Source organism: Rutilus rutilus, assembly GCF_951802725.1.
Source record: "Rutilus rutilus genome assembly, chromosome: 21".
NCBI classification, from domain to species: domain Eukaryota; kingdom Metazoa; phylum Chordata; class Actinopteri; order Cypriniformes; family Leuciscidae; genus Rutilus; species Rutilus rutilus.
Window position 1 is genome coordinate 23,105,183 of NC_140226.1, and position 27,657 is coordinate 23,132,839.

At 36.8% G+C, this 27,657-nt stretch overlaps 2 protein-coding genes across 2 annotated transcripts in view; both read right to left on the reverse strand.

Annotated features, from left to right (window-relative positions):
- Nucleotides 1-6,177: 6,177 nt before the first annotated feature.
- On the reverse strand, nt 6,178-17,918 carry foxg1a (forkhead box G1a). Its single transcript, XM_084392611.1, has 2 exons — nt 16,454-17,918; nt 6,178-6,683 (listed from the first exon to the last, which is right to left on the reverse strand). The coding sequence occupies exon 1, from the start codon at nt 17,727-17,729 to the stop codon at nt 16,476-16,478; it is 1,254 nt and encodes a 417-aa protein (XP_084248737.1). The 5' UTR covers nt 17,730-17,918; the 3' UTR covers nt 6,178-6,683; nt 16,454-16,475.
- A 3,673-nt stretch (nt 17,919-21,591) lies between these two features.
- The window catches only part of sptbn5 (spectrin, beta, non-erythrocytic 5), a 30,219-nt gene continuing 24,153 nt past the window's right edge, over nt 21,592-27,657 (reverse strand). The window contains exons 54-63 of the mRNA XM_084394183.1: nt 26,513-26,689; nt 26,254-26,361; nt 25,320-26,045; nt 25,183-25,248; nt 24,956-25,039; nt 24,596-24,687; nt 24,391-24,504; nt 23,235-23,338; nt 23,036-23,143; nt 21,592-22,787 (exon numbers count right to left, since the gene is read on the reverse strand). Of these exons, the coding sequence (XP_084250309.1) occupies nt 22,639-22,787; nt 23,036-23,143; nt 23,235-23,338; nt 24,391-24,504; nt 24,596-24,687; nt 24,956-25,039; nt 25,183-25,248; nt 25,320-26,045; nt 26,254-26,361; nt 26,513-26,689 (1,728 nt within the window). The 3' untranslated portion in view covers nt 21,592-22,638. The remainder of the gene's footprint in view (nt 22,788-23,035; nt 23,144-23,234; nt 23,339-24,390; nt 24,505-24,595; nt 24,688-24,955; nt 25,040-25,182; nt 25,249-25,319; nt 26,046-26,253; nt 26,362-26,512; nt 26,690-27,657) is intronic.

Below are 27,657 nucleotides of genomic sequence, written 5' to 3' on the forward strand. Positions count from 1 at the left end.
ATCCAAAACTCACTCAGATAAATCACCTACTGTTAACCCCTGGCAAATTACAATAATAGCTGTTATGATTGCATGAAAATGTTGAAAGGATACAGCTGTTATTCACAATGCTAACAACCTTATTCTTACAAGCACGAAGCATGAACCCTTGCAATCCTTCATTTGTATGTGGGTTATTTGAAATTCAAACATGTTGGACAACTGTTCAAGTACTCGGTCTGCAGACAAGGCCTGCTAGTTCTAGGTAGCCTGTTATATCAGTTGTTTTCCAGATTTCCTGTAATTAAAGCCTGACTCAACTGATTTAAGACAAATGCTTTGAAAAGAAAGCACAAAACATTCATTTTGTCCTCTGGGTGGGATGCACAATTTTTTTTCAATTACAGGCTATTGTTGCTTGTTTGGTCTGTTCATGTTCTTATACTGTTGGTAATGGTAGGCCTAATTGTGGCTGTCGGTGGTGTCTTCAGTTTTCATAAATATTCTCCTCAGTATAGACACTCATGCAAAAACTTTTGCCCTCACTATGTCAGTTACACCTCTGAGATGTCAGGTATATATTAATCTGTCACACAGGGCTTTGAAGGTCACTTAATTACTCTCTAATCAGATGTATTTCAGTAGCTGAATGACAGATGTACACCATTCTTACTGATGTTATTCCATTAGTGGTCTTTCTGACATACTGGTCCCTCCTTCCATTACATGCACCAAATGATTGTCATTGCATGATAACCGCTGCACAGGTGCTTTGTTACTGCAGTGCAGGTGCTTCTTGTGTGTTTGCAACAAGAGGGAAGATCAGCTAGGGCTTTGCAATAACAGCATCAGTTCACATATGGATAATATTCGGTATGTATTATATTAAAACAAAGCATTTGAGAATGTTCCACTTGCCACATGTCTTCTATCCGCCCCAACCCACACCCCACTGAACAGATCTCCCCCTCATGACCTCACAAAAACTCCAAACGCATTTGATTCATTATTTGTCTCTCCTACTCACAGATTAGCTGTCTGAAAACAGACACACATTGCACGGGTCTTGTGTATTCCAGCACATCTGTTTTGAATAAAGACTTCTCCTGTGGTCTCGCCCTTACTTAGCAAGACTCCCTGGTTGAATCCAAGTCTAATTTTCAGTATGACACCCTGAGGTATCGCTTACCGGGCTTTAGTGGTGGAGCGGCGGCTCTTTGTGGCCAGCGGGTCGATATATGAGAGTGTTCCTGCTGGAGCTGGGCACAGGTGAAAGCAGTAGATTAAGATAATGAGACGAGTGAGGCTAGTCTTTGTGTCCCCTGCACACATTCAGCATGTGAGAAGGTGGTACCGTACGTGTAGTTTAGCTGTTCTGTTAGAAAGATGTACCATAGGAAGGGGCCATTGTGTACATTGGCAGATAATAAGACAGGAAAGATTTGTTGTAAAAGGAAAAGCGTGTCTTCAGGCCCAACGATGGAACCGAAGGGAAAAGTTCAAGAAGCTGTCATAGAACAACTCATGTTGATTGACCACAAAATGAATTTTGGGGGATGTATCCCCCTCAATGTTTATGGTGGTTATGGCCCTGTGAAGGAAGGAAAGATGAATATTAAATTGAGTTTAATACATGATCTTTAAAAACATTAAAACACTCATTTTCATTAAAAAACTGTAAAAAAAAAAAAAAAACGGAACATTTTTTGGATCCCTAAAGAGCCTTTCTGTGAACAGTTCTTAAAAGAAGAAGATATTTTGAAGAATGTTGGTAAGTTGACGGTAGCCATTGACTTCCATAGTAGAAAAAAAAATACTATGGAAGTCAATGGCTACCGTCAACTTACCAACATTCTTCAAAATATCTTCTTTTGTGTTCAACAGAACAAAAAAACTCGTAAAGGTTTGGAACAACTTGAGGGTGAGTAAATGATGACATGACTTTGAGTAAATGACTTCATTTTTGGGTGAACCATCCCTTTAAAGGTTCTTCCTGGAGCATTCAATGCCAGTAAAGAACCTTTATTTTTAAGCGTGATGATTTCAAAACTAATGTCTGTTTTTGCTGTCGTTTTAAATGTTCCATGCAGTCAAGAAAATGGACGCACACCTGAAGCAAACCAAAAATAACCAAAACAAATTCCACAGCCAGCATGCAGCAACACCCAATGCGGCAACCGAGTTCGACTCTTGTCAGTGTACGTCTCGCCAACTGAAATAGCAGTGGTGTAAGGTTATTTCTATTTCAGCCGACCACGACAAAATCCAGTTCAGTGGAGAGCAGCTCTCCCTCGTTTTCGTGAGTCGACAATCATTGGAAGCGTGCACAACTTCGTAAGTGAGGGGCTGCCAGCTGCCGCCACGGGTAAGAGCAGGTTGCCATGGCAGCCGCGTTCGGAGGAGAGCTGCAGATTGGCAGGAAAAAGCGTGTCAACAATTGCCCTGTTGCAGCGCGAGAGAGGAGCCGCTTCGGAGCCCTGGACTCCTGACGGCCCCGTGCCTCGCGCCTCAGCCACCCCATGCTGTTTAATAATATACATTCGCAGAAAGTGATTGATCTTGGACTGTGTGGTTAGGATCAGCAGTCAGAGACTTTCCATTTTCTTTCCTCAAAACTCTCCAAACAAACATAACTGCCGCAATTAGTAAACAAATGTCTGTCTCAGCGATTCGCGTAAACGCACGGGCAATTATAACAGGTTTTTTAAACTGCGTGTCTTCACCACGTAGAGTGACGAGCTGAAAACTGCGCAAAAACACAATTGTGTTTGACATATTAGGGGTAACAAGAACGGTTTATTTTGTCGACTTCAGTTCGAAATTATCAAGCCATTGTCGATTTTAAAAAGGGCTTAAACGAGTCCACGTGGCCTGCACTCTCTGCCTTCCAGTTCACAGGGTCCTTTTATGCAGTGTTCACTATACTCCCTGCACACTTCATCTGTAGTTCACTATGGACTAAATTAATTTGGCATGCCCATGCACCCTGTAAAAAAAAAATATATGATCAATAAGTTGACAACATATGTTTTTACATTGCTTTAACTCATCAAAATAGCCCAAGTTAAGCCATGTTCAACTTTTTATATTTAAATTCTACAAAATTCAACTCATTTTTGAGTCAGTTTAATTTAAGTTCAGATAACTTAAACATCCAATTTGATTGTACTTAATTTAACTTTTTTGCAGTGCAACGTCATCAAACACTTGACAATGACTGTTGCAAAGTTATATGTTAATTATTGTTCGTTATTAATTATTTGTTATTTGACCCATGCTTATGATTATGGTTGAATTACAAACGGCATTTTGCTCCCTTCAAGGCTACAGCGCGAAGAGGAAGCTATTCTGAAGGTCCTGAATTCCAGACGAATTCAGTGCGCAATGGGGCCTTCCACCAATCCTTTGTATAGTGTGCATTCCATGGTCACCCCCAGGATGTCTTTTTGCCGTTAAGTAGCCTATTTTATGTTTGTTTTTATGAAGTGCTGCACAAAGAGACAGTAGGCTACGCACAATTGATGTATATATATATATATATATATATATATAGGCTATATATTCATGTTTTATCCCCCAAAAAAATATTTTGTCAAATCAACAATCATTTATGTGCAGATAACATAATATTTTGAGTTTCTGTTGATTAAACGAATCTCCTTCGTTGTGTTAACTCAATTTTTTTATTTAAAAAAAACTTAAAATTGTAAGCTAACCAGGTTAGGCTACTTATTTTTGTTAAACTTATGTTAAACCAACAATAATGTTTCACGGTGTAGACACAAAGAAGCTATGTATGACGCAGATAATTTATTTCTTTATTATTAATAGTTCAATAGTAAAATCAGTCAAATAAAAAAATAAAAAAGCGACAATGACGTGTGTGCCTGACATTGATCCAATAACATATTGTAGGCCCTATAACAGTCGCGTCTAGCGCATAAAGTAGTGAATAAAATGCAGGTGAATAAAAATGGCCTGTCTTCGCAGACTGGCGATTACTCAGAATCTTGACGGTTTTTTCTCAATAGGGTTTCGTTTACATTATCCTTGTTTTATGAATGTTCTGTTTTGTCATGAGATAAAATTGCCTAGCCTTCCAATCTTCATGTATTTATTTTGTTGTAGGCTATTTTGTTCTCTGAGGTCGATGAAAGGGCTGTTCAGTGACGATATAGCCTACAACTGCTTTGAAAATTGTCAAAAATATTTTTTCGTAAAATGCTGGCGACAAAACACCCCGAATGTCCTCGGTACCGTGTGCAATCATTCCGGATTTTTACACCTCATAAACAAAGACGGGGGGATTTTTCCTTTGTGTGCAGACAAGTGCGACTTATTTGCCATACACCTCGTCTCTTCCTGAACACTCGGCTGAAACTGTGAATTTGCTGTCATCGGTCTAATCACGGTGGCATTGATTTTTGGGACTCTGGAGCTATATCTGCTCTAATAGCCGCGCAAGTGCAATTGACTGGTCTGAGGATGACAGACTGTTAGTGTTGTTTATTTAAAAGCAAGGCAAAAGAATATGAATCATAATTGCTATAAACAACAGCAGCATGGCCATGGATCAGCGCACAGAACTGTTCGGGTGAATAATTAAGGCTAATAAGATGCATGAAGGTAGCACATTTATAAAACGGACACCTGTTTTAAGACACAAAAATAATCGATGCATATATATGATGCGAGTGTAGGCAGGGTGATCATCGATGGCGCTTTGTGATGCAGAATTGATCTGGGCCGTAGTCTGAGAGGGGCGCAGCGGGGCTGCCGTTTGTTTAGTAAACTCCCATGAATCCAAGTAGATAATTGCTCTGTAAAATTGGTGGCGAGGGCAGCTTGGGTTCCGTGTTCCACCCACCTAGAGGGCCGAATGAAAGTCTGCATCTCTTTATTTTCTCAAATTATCAGAAACTATCGCAGCATGAGCACGAGGAGAGAGGTATTTTTATTTGTTGCACGAGGAAGGAGGACTGCGCACAGGCCGTTGTGTTGAAACTGGGGCTCGAGCTCTGATCCGTGTTGAGCCTCTGTGACAAAGTGTTTATAGAAACAACACATATGCATAGCTGCCCTCTTCCGATACCTCAATGATTATGTCCTCATTCAGAGAATCACCCCAGAGCGTTTGTTAAATTGTTGATTTATTTTAATTATCCATGCATGACCTGAAATGAGATCATTTTTTGCTTTTGCACCGATCTTTATTTTGTGATAGATAGGTAGGTAGGTAGATAGATAGATAGATAGATAGATATATAGATAGATAGATAGATCATTTTATTATTATCATTTTTAAATTAATCATTGGATAGCTAAAATGGATATATGTGCTATATATTTATATACTTGTGTTTTTCGATTATTACATCTATAATTACACTGTTGACCCTTACCCCTAATCTTACCCATGCCCCACCTCAATAGCAGCAAAAGTATTTTGTAATACATAAAAAAAGTTGACATAAGTACTGGTCCATATAGTAGTGTAAAACACCTAATATAATATACTATAATACCTACCTAATATATATATAATATAATATAATATAATACACACAGATATATATACATGTACATTTTGAGGGTTTTTTTTCTTCACACTTTTCCATTATGATGTTTTCTCACCTAGGAAGCAACGAAAAGCCCTCATTATCTCCTCCATGATGTATTAGTTCTCTTTGAATGAGACATGTGTTGTTTACTTTCAAAACTGTAGACGATAAAAGACACCCTCAAGATGATATCTCTGGAGACCTGTAATGTCTACAGTGAGTGAAGCCTTTGGGTGTTGAAAGTGTGCAAGCTTAAACCTCTCACATCACATGAGGGAAATGTGCCACGGCCTGATACATTTATTTTTTTAAACAAATACATGAAGGCTTTCATTAAAATTGCTGCTGTGACACTGGTCCATTGCATCCACCCATGTGTGTGTGTGTGTGTGTGTGTGTGTGTGTGTGTGTGTGTGTGAGAGAGAGAGAGAGTGTGTCTAAGGAGACCTTTGTTCAAGGTTTCCTTAAGCTGCCACACACAAATATGAAATTATTTATGCATCAATCTCATTTCTGTCAGCAAACTTGCCAAATGTTTGGAAACATTTCAGGTAATACAGAAAGAAGCTTCATGCAAAGAAGTGTTCATGCAAAGGTTTCTCTCCCCAAAGGAATCAATGACAACAGATATGTTTTTATCTCCCAAAGTAACAATTTACTGGGTCACAGTAGATCAGCATGTTTCCTTCTTTACAGCAAAAACATTAGCAACAGGGGAATACTGTCTTGACAACAAACAAAATATCACAAAACATTGCTTGTAAAATAGAAAATATACAGATCTTCTTAAGCAAAGCAAATCGTTGCACAATGCCATGGTTTTCTTTTCTATTTAAATTAATTTAATAAAGATTGTCTAAAGACAGAAAACTCCTTCTATAAAGGGGATGCAAAATAATAGTCTTGGTTTTGTACAATGCTTCTGTTTTCTTTTTCTTTCCTTTTTGTACTGACAGCAATTTAATCAAACTGTGACTTCATGCCCTACTATTTGCAAATTGTATAGCACCTCTAAAACATAAAGGCAAAACATTTCACAAACAAGTTACATGGACCTTGATTACAACTGTAAACATTCTCAGCATGGGTGAGTAACGCATCACAGGGTGGATTCAGGCTACTGCAGCACACACTGCCAGACATCTAGAGGAAGACAATGACAAATTTAAGACTGTTATTTCTCTTTTCAATTTATGCACATCCCCTCTGTCCCCCCCTCCCCCCTGCCTTTTTGGCACTAAGAGAAATGGTGACACAGTAACACTAACAGATGCCAGATCATTCATCATAAGAGTAATATAGCTAAATTTACCTTATATTTAAAAAAAAAGAAAAGAAAAACATATGCTGCTAAAATGATACTGACAGTAGTAAATATAGAAACAGGGTGAGCACAGCAAAACATTTTTTAAAACCTGTAAATTTGAAATAGATCAAAATGCAAACCAGAATTTAAATTAAATGAGGAATTTATTAAAATACACAAAATATTTTGAATCAGACATTTTATAAGACATCCAAGTCGTATTCTATTATAAGTAACATTTTATTAACGAAAATAAAACACATTCATGTATGATTGATGGATGGATGATAATGGCAAAATAAGAGCATTATTAAATTTGCCATTATTCTGTTCCTGTGCACATTTATTTTTAACAAAAATAAATGAAAGGGTATTAACTTTCTTTCCTTTTTATTATTTTGATGGAAAATTAATTTTCTGTCAGAAAGCAACAAGATAACATGTAATGGGCATCTCACAACCTTTACAGATACTAATTGTTTTCAGAAGTGGTGACTTCTGAGGATCTCCTGCCAAGGATACCATTAACATGAGGCTATGTTAAAGCATCCACAATGTACATTTTATGTATCTCTAATATTTCATATTTATACATGAGCTTGTGCCATTTTTCACAAGTTGTTAATGTCTGATTATATTGAAATTTTGCTCTAATTCAAAATTCTACATTTGTGCTCAATGTAGATGACCATATGCCACCTTCACCATCTTCATAATATAGTCACGTCCAAATAATACATGACTTAATCTCTCTTCCTTCTTTTTCTCTGCCTCCCTCCCTTCCTCTGGTCCTCCTTGAAGTGCGGTCACTCTGACGAGGATGAATAGTGAAAACTATTCAACGGGTCACGGGTTTGCGCACAAAGCATCAGAGGGACAGAGTTTAGGTCAATAGGAGGCACCCTTAAACACCCTTATTTCCTCCCAGACTCAAGTACTTTTATTTGGACATGATTTATTTAAACACTTCATATAACTTTATATATCACAGTGTGGTTTACTTGTACACTTTTTATATGTAAAGTTGAACTTAAAATAAAGTACATCTTTTTTGGGGGGGGGGGGTAAGAAATAAAATAAAAAGCACAAATCCTTATTTACTCAGTGTTTAAGAACCTCACAGCACTCAATACCGGCATTATTGTTTCTTCAAAAGAATATCTCTTGCACCTCAAAGCAAACAGCCAGATTTTCTCACAATATCAATACTCCCATTTCCCCCTTATACCTTTATTTAACCTGGGAAAACTCTTGGAGAACAGTTTCTCTTTTGCGGAGGTGCCCTGGATGGAGGAGGGGTTAAGGGGACCAGAGTAACATGATGCAGCACTCAACTTGGGGTTAAGTGCTTTGCTCAGGTGCACAACGGCAGTTCTATACACTAGGACCCTTCTGTTACCCATTCATTCTCTTTGGTGCCCCACTGGGGAATCAAACCCACAGACCCTCAGTTTGTAGTTGATAGCACTGTGCGCTCAGCTAGCTACCCATATAGACACGCATGCTCCCTCAGATCTCCGCATCTTTCCTCCCAATCCGTCCTGTGGAATACCCCTTTGATCTTAGTCAACAATGCCTCACAAATTAGAGCACCATTGGTTTGCAACCTCATCTCAAGTCCTTGTGCCCAAATCCTTTGGGCCTGTCTCTGTATCATTCTCAAACAATCAGACATCTTAACACATCTTCCTGTATACAATCTCCGTTCTCAATGGAGAAGTTTGCCTTGTTTGTTGAGCAGCCAAAGTCTGGCTGTAAGGCACCATTTTTATCAGTATAAAGAGTCCCCTCCTCAGAAAGCGATGCACTGATAAGATACTCCATGGGCACAGATGACCCACATCTATCTGCTATCTTTGGAATGATGCCACAGCCACCATTTAGAGTATTGTCCATTCATATATCTCACAGGTGTAAGGACGATCATCAAGAGCAGTGTAACAGCCACCACATTTAGCTCATCCACTGTCACTGAAGATGAACGACAGCAAGTGCAAAAGTAGCCTACACAAGTTTGCTGTTTGCATGTTTTAGCGTCAAATAAATAATACAAAAATGATCAACAGAGAGCGTTTATTTTATACGGTGACCATCTGCGCTGTTTGATCGCTTTCGTCATTTCACGAATCGGAATGTAAACTCTTTGAATTATGATTTTAAAATGATACACAACTATAGGCAGGATAAAGTCTCACACTCTGCATCACTCTGTGATTCGTGTGACGTTTATGTTAATATTTATTTACCATCACGTAAGCACGCCACAGGGGTTTGGCACCTGTTTGTTCCGACTACCGCGTAAGTCTATGTAGGCTTTCATATGTGTTCTCGCTCGCGCAAATGTTGTAAAATATTATGGCCGCTTGCATTTGCATCCGAAATTAACAAAGGGATGAAATTAGCCGAGGCAACGTGTTCCTCTCTGGTTAAGTTGGCTGTCTGTCAGCAGCAGCAGCACCGTGTTCAAGGCATACTGATAAAAGAGGTGGGCGCAGGGCTGTATGAATGAATCTGTGCGACACCATTGCAGACCCATAGTTGTACAAGATCAGAAAGTAATCTTGATATGTTTAACAAGCAGCCCAAAGCGAAGCCAGATAAATAATAAAGGAGCTTTTAGTGGATCCAATTTATGAAACATTAACTCTAGAGGCATAATGGAGTAATTAGTTTTATCTCACGTTGGATGTTATTGGACACTGCGCCGCTGAATGAAAACTTTTCTTTTCTGGCCTAACTGTAAAGACAACGGGGAGTAATTTTCTGCACGGGGAGAGAAGGGTGGTCTCTAATGCTGCTGGTGAGATCTGGATGTTCAGGTACAACACAGTGTTTATGTAGTACTCCCAAAAGTGTATCAAAGTTCGGATCCATGGAAATAAAAGAAATGTCAAACAAAACAAGCATTAGACTGCATAAAATAAAGTATGGACAAGGGAAACAGGTGAGGCTTTGTTTAGGTGGCTGAGGTAGATCAATATCTCGGCTTGCAGGCCAGGAATCTTGCCCGTTTTCCTCTAGCACTCTGCAGATCAGCTTACGGCTTGTAGACAGACTGTCGCCTATACCTCACTGACAGACAACCTGCCTCACCCCAGAAGACGGGATAGGGAAATATCTTCATTCTCTTCTGAGAGAACCAGTCGAATTAGTTCGTCGAAATAATTAAAGAATATATAGGGATAGATCGAGTGAAATAATCGACCTTATCTGTAAACAGTGAGGCACAACATGGCTTTGTGGCTTCTCAACCTATAGCCTAGGCCTACGCGTGTTCATCATGGGACCGTTTTAAAGGCCATGCAGGCCCATCCTTCTCTGGGCCTCCTCCAACTCCAACTAATAACCATCTTCGGTGTTTGTTTGTCCAAATTATGTTTTCAAATAATAATAATAAAGAAAATTGTTTTTGTTTTTGTGATACGTTTTGCTTTCAGATTTGGTCTTTCGTGTGCTGTCCATCAGGCCGCGGGCGGAAGTCGAAAGAAACGATAGAGGCATCTGTGCTTGATTGGCCAAACCTTTCTTTCTTTCTTTCTTTCTTATTCGTTAACAGTGGATTGTTTTTATCAGCCCCAAGTTTGGTTTATTTTGAAGATGGAACCTCCTGGTGTTTGATATGCCAGTGCAACATTCTATTCTTATTCTTATTCTTTTTGTTTTTTCTTGTTATTTTTCTCTAACAATTTATTGACATTGTTTTTATTTTCACTATATTATATTCGTTGTTATTACTGCATGTTTCTCCACAATTCCATTAGGTTTTGGAATTATAAAAAAGAAAAGAAATGGGCACTCTATGATTCAGCAGACAAGTGTGCTGATGTGCTACACTATGACAATCCGGGTTGCTTGTGAAATCTCTAAATTATAATAAAATATAGGCTAAAGCATATTATTTTGCCAGCAAATAATTTTGGACTATATATATATATAATATCTAGTAGACATGACGGTTGTGGAGGCATTAAAATGCACAACATTTACAATATTTATATTAACGTTGTAGTCTACAGAAAAAAATACAGCTCAGACCTTGAAAATAATGACTAGTTTAACAAGAAACTCACACTGATGTGACATCACAAATAAGAGCTTGTTGCATTAATCTATCAGTCGTTTCAGAGGCGCGAGCAAGAATTCATTACAATCAGCAGTCCTTTTTGTAAGCCTGTTGGTTCCGTTTCGGACACCCAACCCGCACTGGGAGTTTGCAATTTGATAGCACGAAGGCTGTGATTCCACGCATTGTCTCGAAGCTGCTTTTGATAGATAGTGCTTTACAAGTGAAGGAGTGATGTCAGGTAACAAGAAGAATTTTGGCACCTGTTGGTAACGTTTAAGCCTAAATAAAACAGCTAAGCTGTTTACTTAATAAAAGTGACAAAACCACAGTGGCAAAAGAACATTGGCCTAATATTTACAATAATAATAAATAATAATAATAATAATAATAATTTACTTAAAACAACTATATATATATGTGTGTGTGTGTGTGTGTGTGTGTATGTATTTGTTGTTCATTAGCCTGAATTAATGATATTACATCATGCATCCCAGGTGGTGTTTCCTTCTTGTGACTAAATACACCAGACTAAACATATTGGTTTAGCGCATGTCTTTTATGTGTCACACAACTCTCCAAAAATGGCTTTGGGGTTTGTTAGACTGAACAAACGATATTACTGCTCAAACTGTCATAATTTATTGTAAAATCATTTAGAATTCGATTGAAAATGTAGATCCAAACTGCAGTCAAGTTCATTAAGATATTCAATAAGATATTAGTTCAGAAGAAGGTATAGCCTACTTATAAAAGTACATGATATATGAATCATTCTAGCTATAGGATATGGCCCTGGGCTTTTTTAACAGTTACCAGCAAATTTGTGATAAAATGATTAAATAAATAAAAAAATAAAAAAATAAAAAAATAATGTGTCTTAACAGACAAGAACTTTAGTCATCTACATCGCTCTTAGCCTACAGAACATGCGGTGATATTACGGCGCATACAGTTGAAATCTTTATTTTCCCCGGTTTACAGTGCTATTTTGCCATTGTGAATTCACATGATTTCGGATAATCTGAGGCAGCCATCGAGAATATTGGCAAAATTATTCATTTAAAGTCATGAATTGATAAATGTATTCATGGTCACTAGCACGCGCAATTTAAAAGAAGATATAAACAGAGAGATAGATAGGAGGGGGAAATAGGGATAGAAATAACGGAGATGGGATGAACGCAAAGGCCAAGGGACACATGAGAGCGCAACAACTTCAGAAATAAAACTTTTAAAAAAGATAGAGAAAGAAAGAAATCAAATCAAACATTTCATAATTTGCCTTTAAAAATAAATAAATAAATTACTTAGTCTATTATGACGCATCTTATTTTTGGTAGCTTATTCCATTGGGGTTAACTTCCATAGGACCCGGAACACAAAAGGTCTCTCAGTGGACACCTTTGCCACTTCATTGTGGTTAAAAACCGTAGTAAAACAAGACGATATTTAGACCAAACTTCATACAATGATTTAAATTAGAGAGATATTGTTTTTCAGATTTTAACCCTTCTCACGGTAGTCAAACAAGACTAGGATATTTCTAATCTAATAATATTTTAATTCACAGGTAAAAAGTGGACAATTAGCTTAAAGGTGGTCTTTTAATTAGCAATATTAGATAATAATAATAGAGAATTTTGTCAAAAGAAGCATAAATATATAGCCTATTTATTCATTTGTGCTATTGTGTTTCTGCTTGTTATAAAAAGCGGCTTTATGATGCTTGTCATAAAATGATCATTAAAAGTATCTGGAATAACTAGAATTTTATAACGCACATTTCCGGAGAGACCATGAATTAGAGGAATTACATTTTGCTTTTAAGCAATCCAATTTCATCACAATACAAGTTGTTTGTTTAACCCGACATCTCCCTTCACTAAGTCTGGAGCTTTACGCACACTCATTAAAACGATTATTCACGACCTGTCGAATGCTCTCTTTCAATATAGCAAATATTTTACTATATAAGTATATTGCTTAAGAAAGTCTTTGTTTGTTTGTGTGTGTGTGTGGCTGGCTGGCTGGCTGTAGGATATGATAGCCTACATTACACTGTTCTGACAATAGTGCTTTTTTTTTTTTTTTTTTTGAAAATGATCATTTTATTATAGGCTACTTATGTTAAAAATAACAGCGTTAGAAGTGGTTTTGATGTTACTGTTTTTTTTATGAATTTACAACTGCAATAATAATAATAATAATAATAATTAAACATTCCACATCTGTGCTTTGCATTGTTAAAATATTAGAAGGCTGTTTAATAGTTTAGTTGGAGCTAATTTCTTTATTATCGCTTTTTTTTTCTTTTTTTTTTTCACAGCTTGTAAATGATATTACAGTTCGTACTGCCACAGGCAAAACTAAGTTTATGAGAGACCATGTGCAAAGATATGAAGTTCATGTCACTACAGTTCTGCGTCATTCTAGCGCCCTCACTCTGTCTGGCTCGTAAGGCTCATATTACTTTAAGAGAGGAAGCGTCCTTTGCATTTTACAAGTATTTTAATGGTTCAGAGTTGGATCAGCTTCGTTTTACCACACCATTATCCGTCGATCGGCCAGAGTGAATGACCATTATAACACCGTTTTTTGTTTTTTTTTACGCATCGCCTATTCTAGCTTGGCGTCTTCATAGGGCTGTAGTGACATTTTATTAGACAACTAATACCAAGCAGCAAAATTAGACTATAGGAGCCAAGGAAGGATTTTTTAAATGTGCAAACAGCAGAACGGAATATTTAAGCACAATCTGTCGCACGTAAGATAGGCTAATGATAACAGATTTGACAGTTTGTTGGAATAGATGATCGTATACAGGTAGCCTACTAGCACTTTTTCAATTAGCTATTGGTCATTATCAGTGTAATTTCATGACCGTGTCAAAATGCTTTATTCAATCAGTCTGATTATTATTTCATTTTATAATATGCGAAACCAAATGCATTAGGATTTTTTTTTTATTTCCTTTTTTCTATTGTATTTACGATTTCGTTGAATGCATTAATTCTAGCAGAATTTTAGTATAGGCTATACGATTATGATGATGATGATGTGCGTGCTGTCCCCAGTTCCCCTCACAGTCTCCCTGCGCCTCGGGGAAACCACGCCTTTTGTGTAGCCTGAGACTAAACCCTGCTTACAAGATCTTGTCAAAAGACACAAAGGAAAAAAATTACTATTATTTCAAGTGCATTGCTTCATGAAATCTCCGTAAATGTCTGTACAATTTAATACAAGCGATTCGTCTTAAAAATGGGTCCACACAGCGTCGAACCGAAAATAATTCCCCTGTAGATTCCAATTATTGGTGCGATTTTAGGCCTCGTTTCTGCTTCAGATAGATTGATCGCAAATCTTTATGGGTTGCAAACTCACGCTGTTGGCCGGAAGCAGATGCAAACCAATTAAACAAGCTCAGAACAAACAATCACTGGCCAAAGATCATAATTTTGCTCACTGATTCCCACTGTAAAAAAGAAAAGAAAAAAAAATTGTTCATGATGCTAACGTGTTATCCACCAGGCTATATGTAGAGAAAATACTACAATAAAGAACAAAAATATAATTTGGGGGTTAAAATATAATTGGAAATCCAAATGAAATGTTTATTGTAAATACTGTATTTAAATCATCATAATTATTTAGCATATATATAAATGTATCCATATGCTCGTATAGCATAAGAGACAGAGGGCGGAAGATAGGCTACAATAGCTCCATTAAAAAATGAAATAATTTTGCATCTCAGAAACTACACCAAGGTAAATTAGCGTTACATGAATTTTATACTTTTGCATTTCTACAAGAAAAAAATATTCTGCTCCTAAATTTGACCTCTGCTTTTTTGCTTTTGTTTTTGAGTGGTCACCCCGTTTAACATTTGAGCGATAACATCTTTCGAGGAGATATTGAGTTCCACCGGTCTATTGTATAAGGCACAGAGGTTATTGCATTACCGTTGTGCACATTTAGCACAATGTCTCTTTTAAAAAACCTGAACAAATCATTGGACTTAAAGTGTTGAAAGCTAAGTTGTTTCTCTGTTCTATTGCAACTAATGACTGTAGTGTTGGCGGAAAACAATAGCTGATGGTGATCAGGCGTTATGCATGGCTCATATGGCCTCTACAACCATGAAACGCTTGTAATAAACGTGTAATAAGCTACAGCAAAATATTTCAGAACAAATATTTCAGAACAAAATACCGTAAAATAACCCAAGGAAATGGAATAGTTTGATTGTCAGGCACATTATTAAGGTCGCGTTGTTAGGCCTGCGATAGGAATAGGCTATACAAATAATATATCGACTGCCATTGTTTGCTGTTTTTTTTTCTTTCTTTTTTTTCTTCTTATCGCTAAAGCATTAAGGAGCCCAAATCATTTTTGTGTGCCTTGTTTTTTTGTCCCCCTGTCCTAAAAAAAAAAAAAAAAAAAAAAAAAAGTATGTTTATAACACATTGCAGGCCCAGGCCTTCAGATACCCGCAAACTGTCGCTTAAATGTTTAAACACACTGTTTAGTATATTCTCAGACAGCTACTAAAAATACTAGTTCATCAAAAAAGACAAAATGTTCGTAATAAATGTACTTAACCTACTTTTTTTTATTTTGTTCGGTTAACAGTTTAAGCGACAAACACGGGCATAAGACCACAAAATCACAACCATGGAATTTAAAGACGACATAAACAATCACTCAATATTTTATGAGGCATTTACTCAACACGGGTTACACGTTCGCAAAGTTATAACCTATAATTACAACAAGTATTGACATTTCACTAATTACAAAAAGAATGTGACCTGCATGGTGGTGACCACATACAGTAAATATGCAAACACAAGCTAAAAGCATTCATTACGTCTGTCCCCTTCAGAACTGTCTGTAAAGTTATGAATACTGAAAAAAAAAAGAAAAAAAAACTATATGTTGTTGTTTGATAACCATTCTTTGGTCTACAAAGAAACTGTATTGTTAATATATGTATAAAATGCACTATAGATGTATTATTCAGTCTGTATTATTAAAATAACAAAACAACAAGGAGCCACGGATTTGAGCGGGCATTGTGCACTTATAGAACATATTTATTTAAAAATGAAAATAAAACTTTGTGTTAATTTTTGAGAAATCTCACCCCACCAGTACGCTCATGACACGTGATAATACTGCAAACATGATGACTGGAGGTTGTTCTGTAATGTATTAGATATTTTAACATTTAAAATTAGACAAAATTGCAACCACTATTTAAATAAACATTCTAAAGTAATCATCTTTCCAGAAAAAGAAAAAGAAAACCACTACGCTTTATCCTTTTTTACTCTGGTCACATTGCACGTTGCTGACAGTGGAATAATAAACAGTTCCGCGACACTTGACGTTTGTATACAATCAGAAATAAATGAAGAATAATAATAATAATAATAATACAAAATACCTGGAATTCGGCTTGCATTGTCCGTTCATTCTCCTTAATTTTTTTTCATTTATATATATTACAGTGTAAATTGGTGTAAAATGTTCACTTACAGTCTGCTCCTGTGGATGCTAGTTAGTGTATAAGTGGATTTGATGTTGACCCTTGATTCTGATGTGTGAAGTAGTCAGAAAGTCCGCTGGAAAGTCCGGAGGAAAAACTGGGTAGGGAAGGCCTTAAGGAGTCACACGGGAGAGAGGAGGCCGTTTGCGGGGAGGAGGAAGAGGCGGCTCGGGAGCTCATGGACGTGCTGCTCTGGGAGGTCATGGATGGGTGAGGCACGTGGGGGAAGAAATAACTGGTCTGGCCCGCGAGCAGGTTAACTGAACACGGATTCAAAGAGTAGGTCCCGGAGCAGGGTACGGAGAGCCCACATGGCACTGAGGCGGCCAAAGCGGCCGCAGTGAGGTGGTGTGTGGCGTACGGAATGTCTCCATTCACGAGTCTGTCAACACTCAAGCCATTGGAGGCCGGGAAAGAGTGATTGTTCCCCAAACTGTTTTGAGTCAACATTGTGCTATAGGACATTGGGTGACTAGGGTAAGCCGACGACGTGCCGTTGTAACTCAACGCGCTGCTCGCCCTCGGATGGTGGAGTGAAAGGAACGGCGACATGGGCCAATATAAAGAGCCAGCTCTATCCATAAATGTCAGTCCGGTTGAAGTAAGCCTCGCGCCCCTTTTAAACGCCAGCTTTGCCCTAGAAGTGGTCGATCTCCGCCGAAGTTTGCCCGTCGTGCCGCCAATGAACACGTCGTCACTGGAGGGGTCAAGCATCCAGTAGTTCCCCTTCCCGGGGTCATCGTAATGCCGGGGCACTTTGACAAAACATTTGTTCAAACTCAAGTTGTGTCTGATGGAATTCTGCCATCCCTGCTTGTTCTCCCGGTAATACGGGAAATTTTTCATAATGAACTCGTAAATGCCGTTAAGGGTTAATCGCTTCTCCGGACTCTGCCGAATAGCCATCATAATCAAAGCGTTGTAGCTAAAAGGTGGTTTCTCGTACTTGCCGTTTTTCTTGTCGCCTTCTTTGCCTCCTTCGCCTTCTTTTGAGTCCCGTTTCTCTTCCTGCTTCTCTTTCTCGTCCGTGCACGAGGAGTCGTGGGATGAATTGTCACTTTTCGCGCAAGTGTTCTCCGACTTTTGCTCCTGTACTACTTGGGCAGGTAAAGGAGTCTTCTCTTCTTCCTCGTGAACCGTTCTGTGGTGTTGGTGATGGTGGTGGTTGTGGTTGTCGCTTTGAACGGCTTCGGGAATCAGACTGTTTATACTGAACGATGATTTAGGAATCATTTTGACTTCTTTCCTTTCTCCCATATCCAACATCACAAGTAAGATAGAGTAGCAACAACCAGAAGCAGCAGCAGCAGTCGTAGTAGCAGCAGTTGGACTTCAAATCTCTTGCTCTGGCAACTCCTCTAATTAAAAAAAAAACACAAGAACTATTTCATGTTCCTTAAAAAACACGTCGATATGAGACAGCTAGCTACAATTAATTACGGAGCCACAGACACTAAGCTGTAAAAAAAATAGCTTGAACCTTTTTAGAGACTGCAGCCAACCACAGCAGCATAAGTATTAACCGTGCAGCCAATCATTGAGCAGTTCTTAGCGCCTGCTCCAGTGCGTAAGGATACACAAGATCCACCAATGCTCATGCCTAGTCAACAATGGCTTTCATTTCCCCAAGCAAACTCCTACCAAGAAAACAGACCACATAACCTCAATCAATTTTTTTTGTGTGATAATTGTAGAGTGCTGTTTCAACATATCCATGCGTCCTCAATTTGTTTTCATACCGCAGGGGGAAAAACAAAAGGGACACAAAGGTAGCCACAGAAAACAGGTACTACTTCCTGTATTGGAAATTTGTGCCTTTTAATATTCTACATGGAGCTATACTGCACAAATAGCTTACATTTGATGATAATACTCGCTGTAGAGCGACAGTATGTGTAGCATTTGCATCAAATGTATCCTTTCCGACGACGATAGGCTATATATTTATACGCAAATATATTCTAGGTAATTCGTTCTCGTGTCACATTTTAAATATTTTTCTTAAAGCGTCAAGTCCGCACATGTATATTTAGTCGCTCGTTTATGTGAACGATTTTAAACATAAGCGATATTATGACGTTCATCCACACAGTAAGACGCTATAAGCATCTTTATTCCTAGCTTATGTTAATAATCATGCTACTAACTATGAACAACATCATCGGCAACAACAAATGAGGCAGTTGAAAATAACAAGATCAAGCACAATACTATTTTTACTTTGAATAATACTAATACTAATAATAATAGGCTAATAATAATAAGGATAGTAAAAAAGCAGTAGATGATCATTTATTTCTGGGTGTGTTTAGGTTGTTAATTTAACGTGATAAACCAGATGCTATTCACCAGGCGTACATAAAACAGCAAATAACAGTGAATTTAGAAGGTCAATCAGTATGATCAAAAATGTCCACATACAAAAGGATAGAGTATCTTCTATAGGCCTAAGTACTGAGACAAAACAGGGAGCTTCCAACACATAAAATAAGAACAAGACCCCTACACTATTTGTAATAAATTCTGAAAACACCTACAGTGCATCATTGTTTTAAAATAATAATAATAATAATTGCCTAATAATAAAAATAATAATAAGATATGTCATTAAGGACGCAAAAATAACATGATGGATGCTGACATCAATTAGTTGCTTTATATTTACGGTTGAAGTTTCTCTAATGCAAGGGCTGATATGTGTGTATTTGTGTTGGGGACGTTGCAGGGGGGTTGACTGAACAACAGACACACGCACGGCACACACGCATTCACATGTGCAAACAAATCGTACACAGAGACACACGCAAACAAACAAACAAACTGGATTCCCACAAGGTGACATTTTTGAGAATTAATTCAGAGTCAGGTTGCATGTAAACATATTGTTTTATAAACATTTAAATTAATAAAATAAAATTAGTCTTTATAAATTCAGCCTGTTGTATCATAAACTAATAAAAATAAAAATAAAAACTCACACAAATTATTGATTATGCTGTTTTTGTTTTCCATTATTTAATAACCCTTTGTTTTCTAAACTCTATAAATAGACCAAATGCAGTAACCCACACCTGCAATATAGGCTGTGCGATATAATTTTACTTGAAAGTGGAAAGTTGAATCAGACATTTTATGGAGAACACTTGAGAATTATTGGGCGAGGACCTAACGTGTTTGTTGCTTAGTAGCCAATATAATAATATCTGTTGCATTGCAAACGTTGTTATTGTATAATGTCTGTACATTCATTTAGATTTCTAACAAAAACAAAAAAATCTGGCACTCTAGTTGCACTGCCGGCAATATAATATATTGCATATTTGAAACCATTTATATCAATGCACAACCATTGTTGCTTTTAATGCACTTTGAAAAAGCTATTGACCCTTCCAAGCCTAAGGGAAAATAACAATTTGAGCGGATAAGATTGTGACTATAATTTCATTTTATTTTTATAAATGGCACATGCTTGTAGCCCACCTTCAACAAACAAGATGATAAGTCTCATCGACATTGTCTGACAGGTGCATAAATATCTTTTCGCGGAGAGAAAAAAAAACACACAAAAAAACAGGCAAGATCAAAGTGATTAGAACTAGGTAGGCGGATAATGCATCATTTTCAAACTTCTCTCATTTGATTACAGTTGTTAACACATTGTCATTTAAATAAGAGCATATATCCCGTATTGATGACACAATATAGGCTACTATTGATATATTATTTTATAGTCCATATCAAACGCAAGCCTTCCACTGTCACTGCAAATTTAAAGTTTGGTTTGTGATGGGCCATCAACAACAGGTGCAGGCCTGAGTCTAATAGTATCATCCAATTAATTAGCCTATAAACGTGGGGCAGTATTGTGGCCGATTTACTTTGTTTGATAAAAAATATAAATCGGTAATTTTATTAAGCTATTAACGCTGGATCGAAAGATATCAATGTGCAAATATGCTAACAATTTATAAACTAAACGAGATGGTGGTTTATTTGTATTTTTTTTATCATTTATTTATTTTAGTAGGCTATTTAGATATTTATCTGCATTATGATGTGCATGCATCCAGCAATGTAAAGTAGCCTAAGAGTGTTAGATACTTTGCTTAACGCTTAATGAAATTAACATCAAAATCATTTTCTGTAATATATTTATTTGGGCTATAACATCACCTCCATCACCTACCAGCAGTAGGTTATGCGTTTGTGTTAATGACAGAAGGCTGATAAAGTTATTTTTGCGCAGTGATGTGGGCTCTTCCTAAAATGACCTAAATGTTTATGAACACGTCGCTTAAATAAACACAGTTGTCACTTACCTCGACAAACATACGCCTGTGTTGAAATGAGAACTTAAACAGGGAGGTAATCCTGGACAAAATCAATCCTGTCTGTTAAAACTGCAGCTTGTGTCTTTATTAGGATGCCCTCTAGCGGCGGGGAAAAATCGCAGCATTATGCGCTTAGATTTCAATCAGAGATCTTTGGAAAACTCATTTCTTTTCATTATAACAAAACATACAGATTTTTTTAGCATTTCGTTTTCCAATAGGCTACTAAATAATTTACAAAATACAAAACCCATGCAAAAATGTTACACGGGATGATTTAGGCCTGTTTGGTTCAGTTTGTAAAGCAAAATAAATATAGCCTAAGGAAATATACATTTAAAGTCTACAAGCCATACCGTCTTTAATCCTATCCTTTGCATTTTTTATAGCCTACTTGCACTACAAAATGTAAAAAGAATAAGAAGCTTCTGATGAAATAGTAACTTTAATGACATAAACAATATTATTTGCACCCCAGGCATAACTAAAGTGCATAACTAAAATCTTGAGTTGAATACAATTTTGACAACGCGTCAAAACAAAACTCGTAAATGCATCAAGTTCGTAGGCTACAGCTAGAAGTAAATTGGTTGCTACCTTTTAGAGATACGATTTAACCGTAATGTGCGAGAGATAAACAAAACAAAACAATAGTAGGATACAAATAAAAATAATCCAATTCATAATGTTTAGTGTTGTTGCCAAAGTCGACCACAAAATTAAGTTTACAAAGTTTTCAATGACAATAAAAATGAAACCGTGAATATTAAATCATTTTATTTATGCATTATTGTTGCACAATACAGGCATCATCACTAATAATAATAACAAAAGTTTAATTGTGTTAAAATAAATAGTTTAAGGATTTAAATAGCCAGTTCAGTAATGGTCGCGGGAAATATATAGGCTATATTTTTGTCTTTTACTGTGCCTAAATGTAAAATATGAGGGATCACGTTTTTCTAAGTTATCGCTAAAAATATGCTTTGTAATAATGTTTATAAACACGAACACGATGGCTTATAGGGTAGATTTATTAAGGACTGTGCGAACAATTGCTTTTCATAGTCTGTAGCGCCATCATGTGGCGGGTGACCAGCTTCATATAGTCATTATGAAGAAAGTCTAAACACTGCCAAATGACTTGTAATGCAAATCTTAATTATTTATATGATCTAATTGTATATAGGGTGAATTATGCAGCGGGACCAAAAGTTTTTATAAATTCATAATGGAGCAGATAAAAGCTTTATAGCTATAATCAACCTTTTTTTGTGATACTAAAATATTGAAATAATATTTAATATAATTTAAATGTAATAATTTAAGACATTTGAACACAGTAGAACAAAGACACTTGATGACAGTTATATTCATATATATATATATATATCAATAAAAAAAAAATTCTAACTTTCTGTCCCATTTTACCCGATGTCCCACTTTTGCTGAACCCACCCCACAGCATGCATCTTCATCAGCACTGGAATCCTTAAAAATAATACAATCAGAGCTAAGCACATGATTTTTATTCATATACCAATATATATATACTAGAAACTGATCTGATGGATTTTAGTTTTTAACATTATTTGTGATCACTCATTTACTGTATATCTTTGCACATATTAAAAAAATATTTATGAGGTGTAATTTCAAGTATGTAATCACAAAAAAGACGTTAGATCAGCAGTATTCGTTTTAAAGAAAACCAAATCAGAGTATAATAATAACATAATGTATAATATTAAGATTCAAATATAAATAGCCTTTAAAAGAAGTCAACTACTGCCACATCAAGTTAGAGGAGAAGGTGAAATCTGCTATTATGTAAAAAAAAAAAATCATTTTTTGAAAAATTTCATGAAGTTACTCCTGCTTTTGGACTTGTCCTTGGCTCCATTCTCTGCCTCATTTTGTGGTGGAGGAGGAGGAGGGGCGAACAGGGGAGGCTGGTTCCTCTGTAGGCTTCTTGCATGTTGGCTCACATTCACTGAAGAGAAACAAAAACAGTTTATTCTGTTTCAGACACACGCAGCAAATGTATCTCAAGAGAGAGATTATAAATGTTATTATAATACATGACAATCTTTATCCAGAACATAAACATTAAAGTGACATTTTCATTCTGAAAGTCATTTCTGATTTAAAAAAACGCTCCAACTTGCGATACTAGAGACTGATTGCCCTTCTACAGCAACACTTTCAGATGCTTGACTCACTGGAGTAACGGGATCTCACCTGAGTCTTGGCTCTCTCCTCCGTCAGGGTAGCGGTGTCTGTTGTAATACGTGTGTGGAGGTTTTGGAGGTGGCTCTTTCTCTGTCTCACAGCTCTCGGTGGAGTCTTCTGTTAATACCAATGGTAAGTGTTAAGCAGAAGCACACACATTGGCACACATAAACGCACAGAAGTACTCAGGCTCTGTTTGTTCTCTCACCCTTTTCCTGTTTCGATTTTGTGTCGGAGACTTGAGTGTCAGATGTGTCGGCTGGCACAGACTCACACTGCTCTGTGCTTTCTCTACTTGCTTCTGTGTTAATTCTGTGTGGGGACAAACATGACAGTCATAAGAGCATGTGAGAAAACGTTGTTGTCCGATAATATAATTCTTTCAGTAACTGATAACTGATCAAAGGCAAATAAGAGTGTGATTAAAAGATATATATTCAAGTTCTTAGAAATGTACTCTTTCTATTCATGTTGGCTTCATATGGTTTTGAAACAACCAAGAAATCAAGAAAAGTTTCAGTTTGAAATGAATATATTTCCCTTACACCTTGAATATATGATAGAATACACTATTTATAAATATTACATTTGTGGGTTGGACCCATGTGACGTAAAACCTGAAATAACCTTGCCTTGTCATAAAAAGGTAAAACATTTTAAGATACTTATTGCCCGTCTGCAAAGCTCCTCTCTATTATATCATTTTTCTTTTCTGTCTGTTTTTACAGTAATACTTTCAGATGGTTGCATCACATTGAGTTTTATTTGGGGGACAAATGTTTTTCAGATATTAATGATCAGTGAAGTAGTTTTGTTAATATAAACTTCCAAACTTCAAAATTGTGTGGCCAGTAATACATAACTAATATATAGCCTACTTAAATAAATTAATAAAAATAAATATTTATATACTTTTATTTTTTCCTTTTTTGGAAAGAAATGACTACTTTTATTTAGCATAAATTGATTAAATGAATGAAAAGTAACAGTAAAGACATTTATAATGTTACAAAAGTTTTGCATTTCACAAATGCTATTCCTTTTTACATTCTATTCATAGAAAAATCTGGATATTAAGCAGCACATATATTTTCAACATTGATAATAAGAAATGAGCACCAAATCAGCATTTTAGAATGATTTCTGAAGGATCATGTGACTGCAGACTGGATTTTAAAATATATAAAATAATAAAATATAGGTTTTATGACTTTCATTCTATTAATACATCTTTTTCTTCATTATGATATCACCTTGACATTTTTGTCTTTATAATCCCTAAAAATAGCCACATGAATTTCAATAAAAAAAACAAATAAAAACATGCCCATCACAGAAAAGGTGTTTTTTTTATGCAATGTTACCCAGGATTGTCTGAAGACATTGTTGGATTTGTGCAATTCTGAAGCTCCTTCAACCACTTTTGCTGTTCTTCTTGAGATGAGGCGGCAAACAGATATTGACTGCCATCACTCAACCTAAACCAGAGAGTGAAACAGATTATAGATTTCTTTTCATCTTAAAAATGTGAGCAGATGTTCACGGCAGGTGGCATGAATCATCACTCACATGAGTTTGAAAGTATGCTCCTTTCTTCTGTAGTAAGGATTGTTTTTACAAACTGCTCCAGCCAAGGTGATCGGTGGCCAGCGTGTGCAATTCTGTATTAAATGACATGGATTAAAGAGGAAAAATAATCAGAGTCCACAAAGTCCACCACAGAAACATCTCCTTAAATTGATATAATGGCTCTTAACTGCATCTTAATGCATCATGTGGTGAAATTACTGATATAGGGTTAACTGCAGAAATAATCGCCCTGTCTGTCTGGATATATAGTTAATTAATATTAAACAGTCCCTCTTTCACTAGTGCGTCTAGCCAAGTATATGTGTGTGTGTGACCATGTTGTGTGTGTGTGAGCCATACCTCACTGGCGGCATCTTGGTCTTTAAACAGATTGAGTGTCTCCTCTTCCAGTAGTGCATAGACTGTTTCCCAGTGATCCAAGCCCTGATCCAAACCAACAGATCAATGTTACACCATTAAGTGCTCTTACAGAAACAAAACCACACTATAAACAAAGAAGTGGAGCTAAGGATGTCAGAGAGAGCTTTTTAATCAATATCACCATTGGTGTTGGTTAGAAAGCTTACTTTATATCCGCCTTGCTTCAGTTTAATCTCTAAGGTTCCCTCCATTTTGGCACGTTCTGCTGTGATCTAGAAAAATACACAAATTGCAGACCAAAAAGGTGGAAACTAAAACAGAAAGAACAAAAAAAAGTGTTTACCTTAGTCGAGATGACTATTGAAGCGTTAGTAGAAGAGGGTGCTTGAACTTCTTCTGGGTCTAAAAGAGAAGACGGAGGAGATGACTGAGGGTTTTGCAGTGGGGTGGAAGGGGGAAGGTTTCTCTCCTCTGAGTTTTGGTTGTCGACCATTTCTGCATCTTTGGAGGGTGGCTCAGGGGGTTTTGATGCAGGAGGACCCCAAATCTCTTTATCAGGGCTTGATGGTTTCAGACTCCTAGGAGTGATCCTTGGTTTGGCAATGACACTGAGGGAGGGTTCGGTCTGTCTCGTAGTATCAACCTCATCTTCAGATGTGGTGTGGCCAGTCTTGAGGACATTGTGTAAATAATGGGGGTTGTAAACAGCACTAGAAGTTTCTGAGGAGTTGGGGCTGTCCAGAACAGAGGTGGACGGTTTGTCGGGGGACGCTACGGTATCTCTATCGCTGGTGCTGTTGCTCCTGAAGCCTGATGCCACTGGTGACACCACAGACGAGTCTGTTTTACCACTGCTGCTTTTCTGCAGAATGGCAGACCTGGCTGTAGGGTCTTGCGAGGGTATGGTTGAATTATCACTCTTACCAAGGACAGGACTGGTCAGTGAGGGGCGGGGGGGCAAAGCAGGACGCTCAGACGGCTTTCGCTTTAGTGAAGTTACATGAATGGGCTTGTCCCTGCTGCTGTCTGTACTGTCACCTCTTTGAATTTCTTTTATCTTCTTTTCTCTCTGGGAGAGCAAAGCAAGAGCAGAGAAATCAAAAAGGGTGAATCGAAACTGATGAATGTGGATGACTGCATCTTTAAAAAGGCATGAAACTGCTTTTGAATTTGATTTGAAAGGTGTGGTTAGGTTAACGGGAAGAATTTCATCTGCCAAAAATGGAATTAAAATATTGAGAAAAATAAAAAGCTAGTATTAGCAATCTGTATTTTACCTGTGTTTTTCTGGCTTGAAGGGCATTAAATCTCTCACTCTGGGCTTGAATCATGGCTTCCAGATCCTCTTGCTTCTTCATTAACTCCAAAACATCTGATACTGAGTCCTGCCCAACCATTTGATGCAATTAGATTTCATGAAGAATCCAAAAAAAATGTTTTCAGCATTATGCTGTTTACAAATATGTAAATAAATTTCCCAATTCCCCAAATTCATAAAAACGAATACATAAATGGGTAAAGTGCGGACGGCCTCACCCCATATTCCTCCGCTCTGAGCGTGCTCTCATAGGTGTTGAGCCAGTGCTCGGCCTGCTCCAGCTCTCTCTGCAGCTGCTGCAGTTCAAGGTCTTCCAGATATTGAGCTCTCCTTTCAGCCCAAGCCTCCAGCACCCGCACCTCCAGCTCCTGGAGCTGCACAAGACGATCCTCCAGCTGCAAAGACAGCGATAGAGAATAACTTTTTTTTTTTAAGATTTAGTTTCATCTGCTGTGACCTACAAAATGAATTCATAAAAAGGTTAAAAAGGATCACTGTACATGTTGATCATGTTTTGTTGTAAACTAAACATTGCTGATGAAGAGAATTGTTGCATTGAAACTTTTCTAAAGCTCCCTGAATTACGTTTTTACAGCATCCCAGACTTTTCATTTAGACCGTAAATTTAAATGTAAAAGTTTTTAAACCACTAGGAACCATACACTTGCCCACTTGTAAGGAAAAGAAAAACTGCACATCACACACTAAAAGACTAACGATCACACACTATTGGACTTTCAGGTGGTTCAGATTATAACAAACCCACAGAAACAAAATAAAACATTAGAATTCTAAAATCGTTTAATATCCTCAGACTGGATAGAATTATCATCTGATTTTGAAGCTAATATAATCGTGTGCCCATCACACACTACCAGCATTACTTTTGCGTTATTTACATGCTATTATAGTGGTAACATTTTACAATAAGGTCTCATTTGTTAACATTAACTAACATGAACTAACAATGAGCAATACATTTGTTAGTTTTTATTCATCTTAATGTTAGTTGAAAAAATGCAGTTGTTCATTGTTTATGTTTAGTTAATGCACTGTGAGCTGTTAGACAATATACAACTTTTGATTTGAATGTATTAGTAAATGCTGAAATTAGTGTTAATTAAGATTAATAAATGCTGTAGAAGTATTGTTCATTCTTAGTTCATGTTAACTAACGTTGTTAACTAATGAAACCTTATTGTAAAGTGTTACCATAATAGTATTTATAAATATTTTGAATTTTATTTAATTTTATGTTTAGTTTTAATATTTCTACTCAGTAATTGTACTAATTATTAAAGTAATAGAAATTTCTATTTTGTTGATTTTTATTTAAAATGTAATGTATTTTATTTCACCTTTA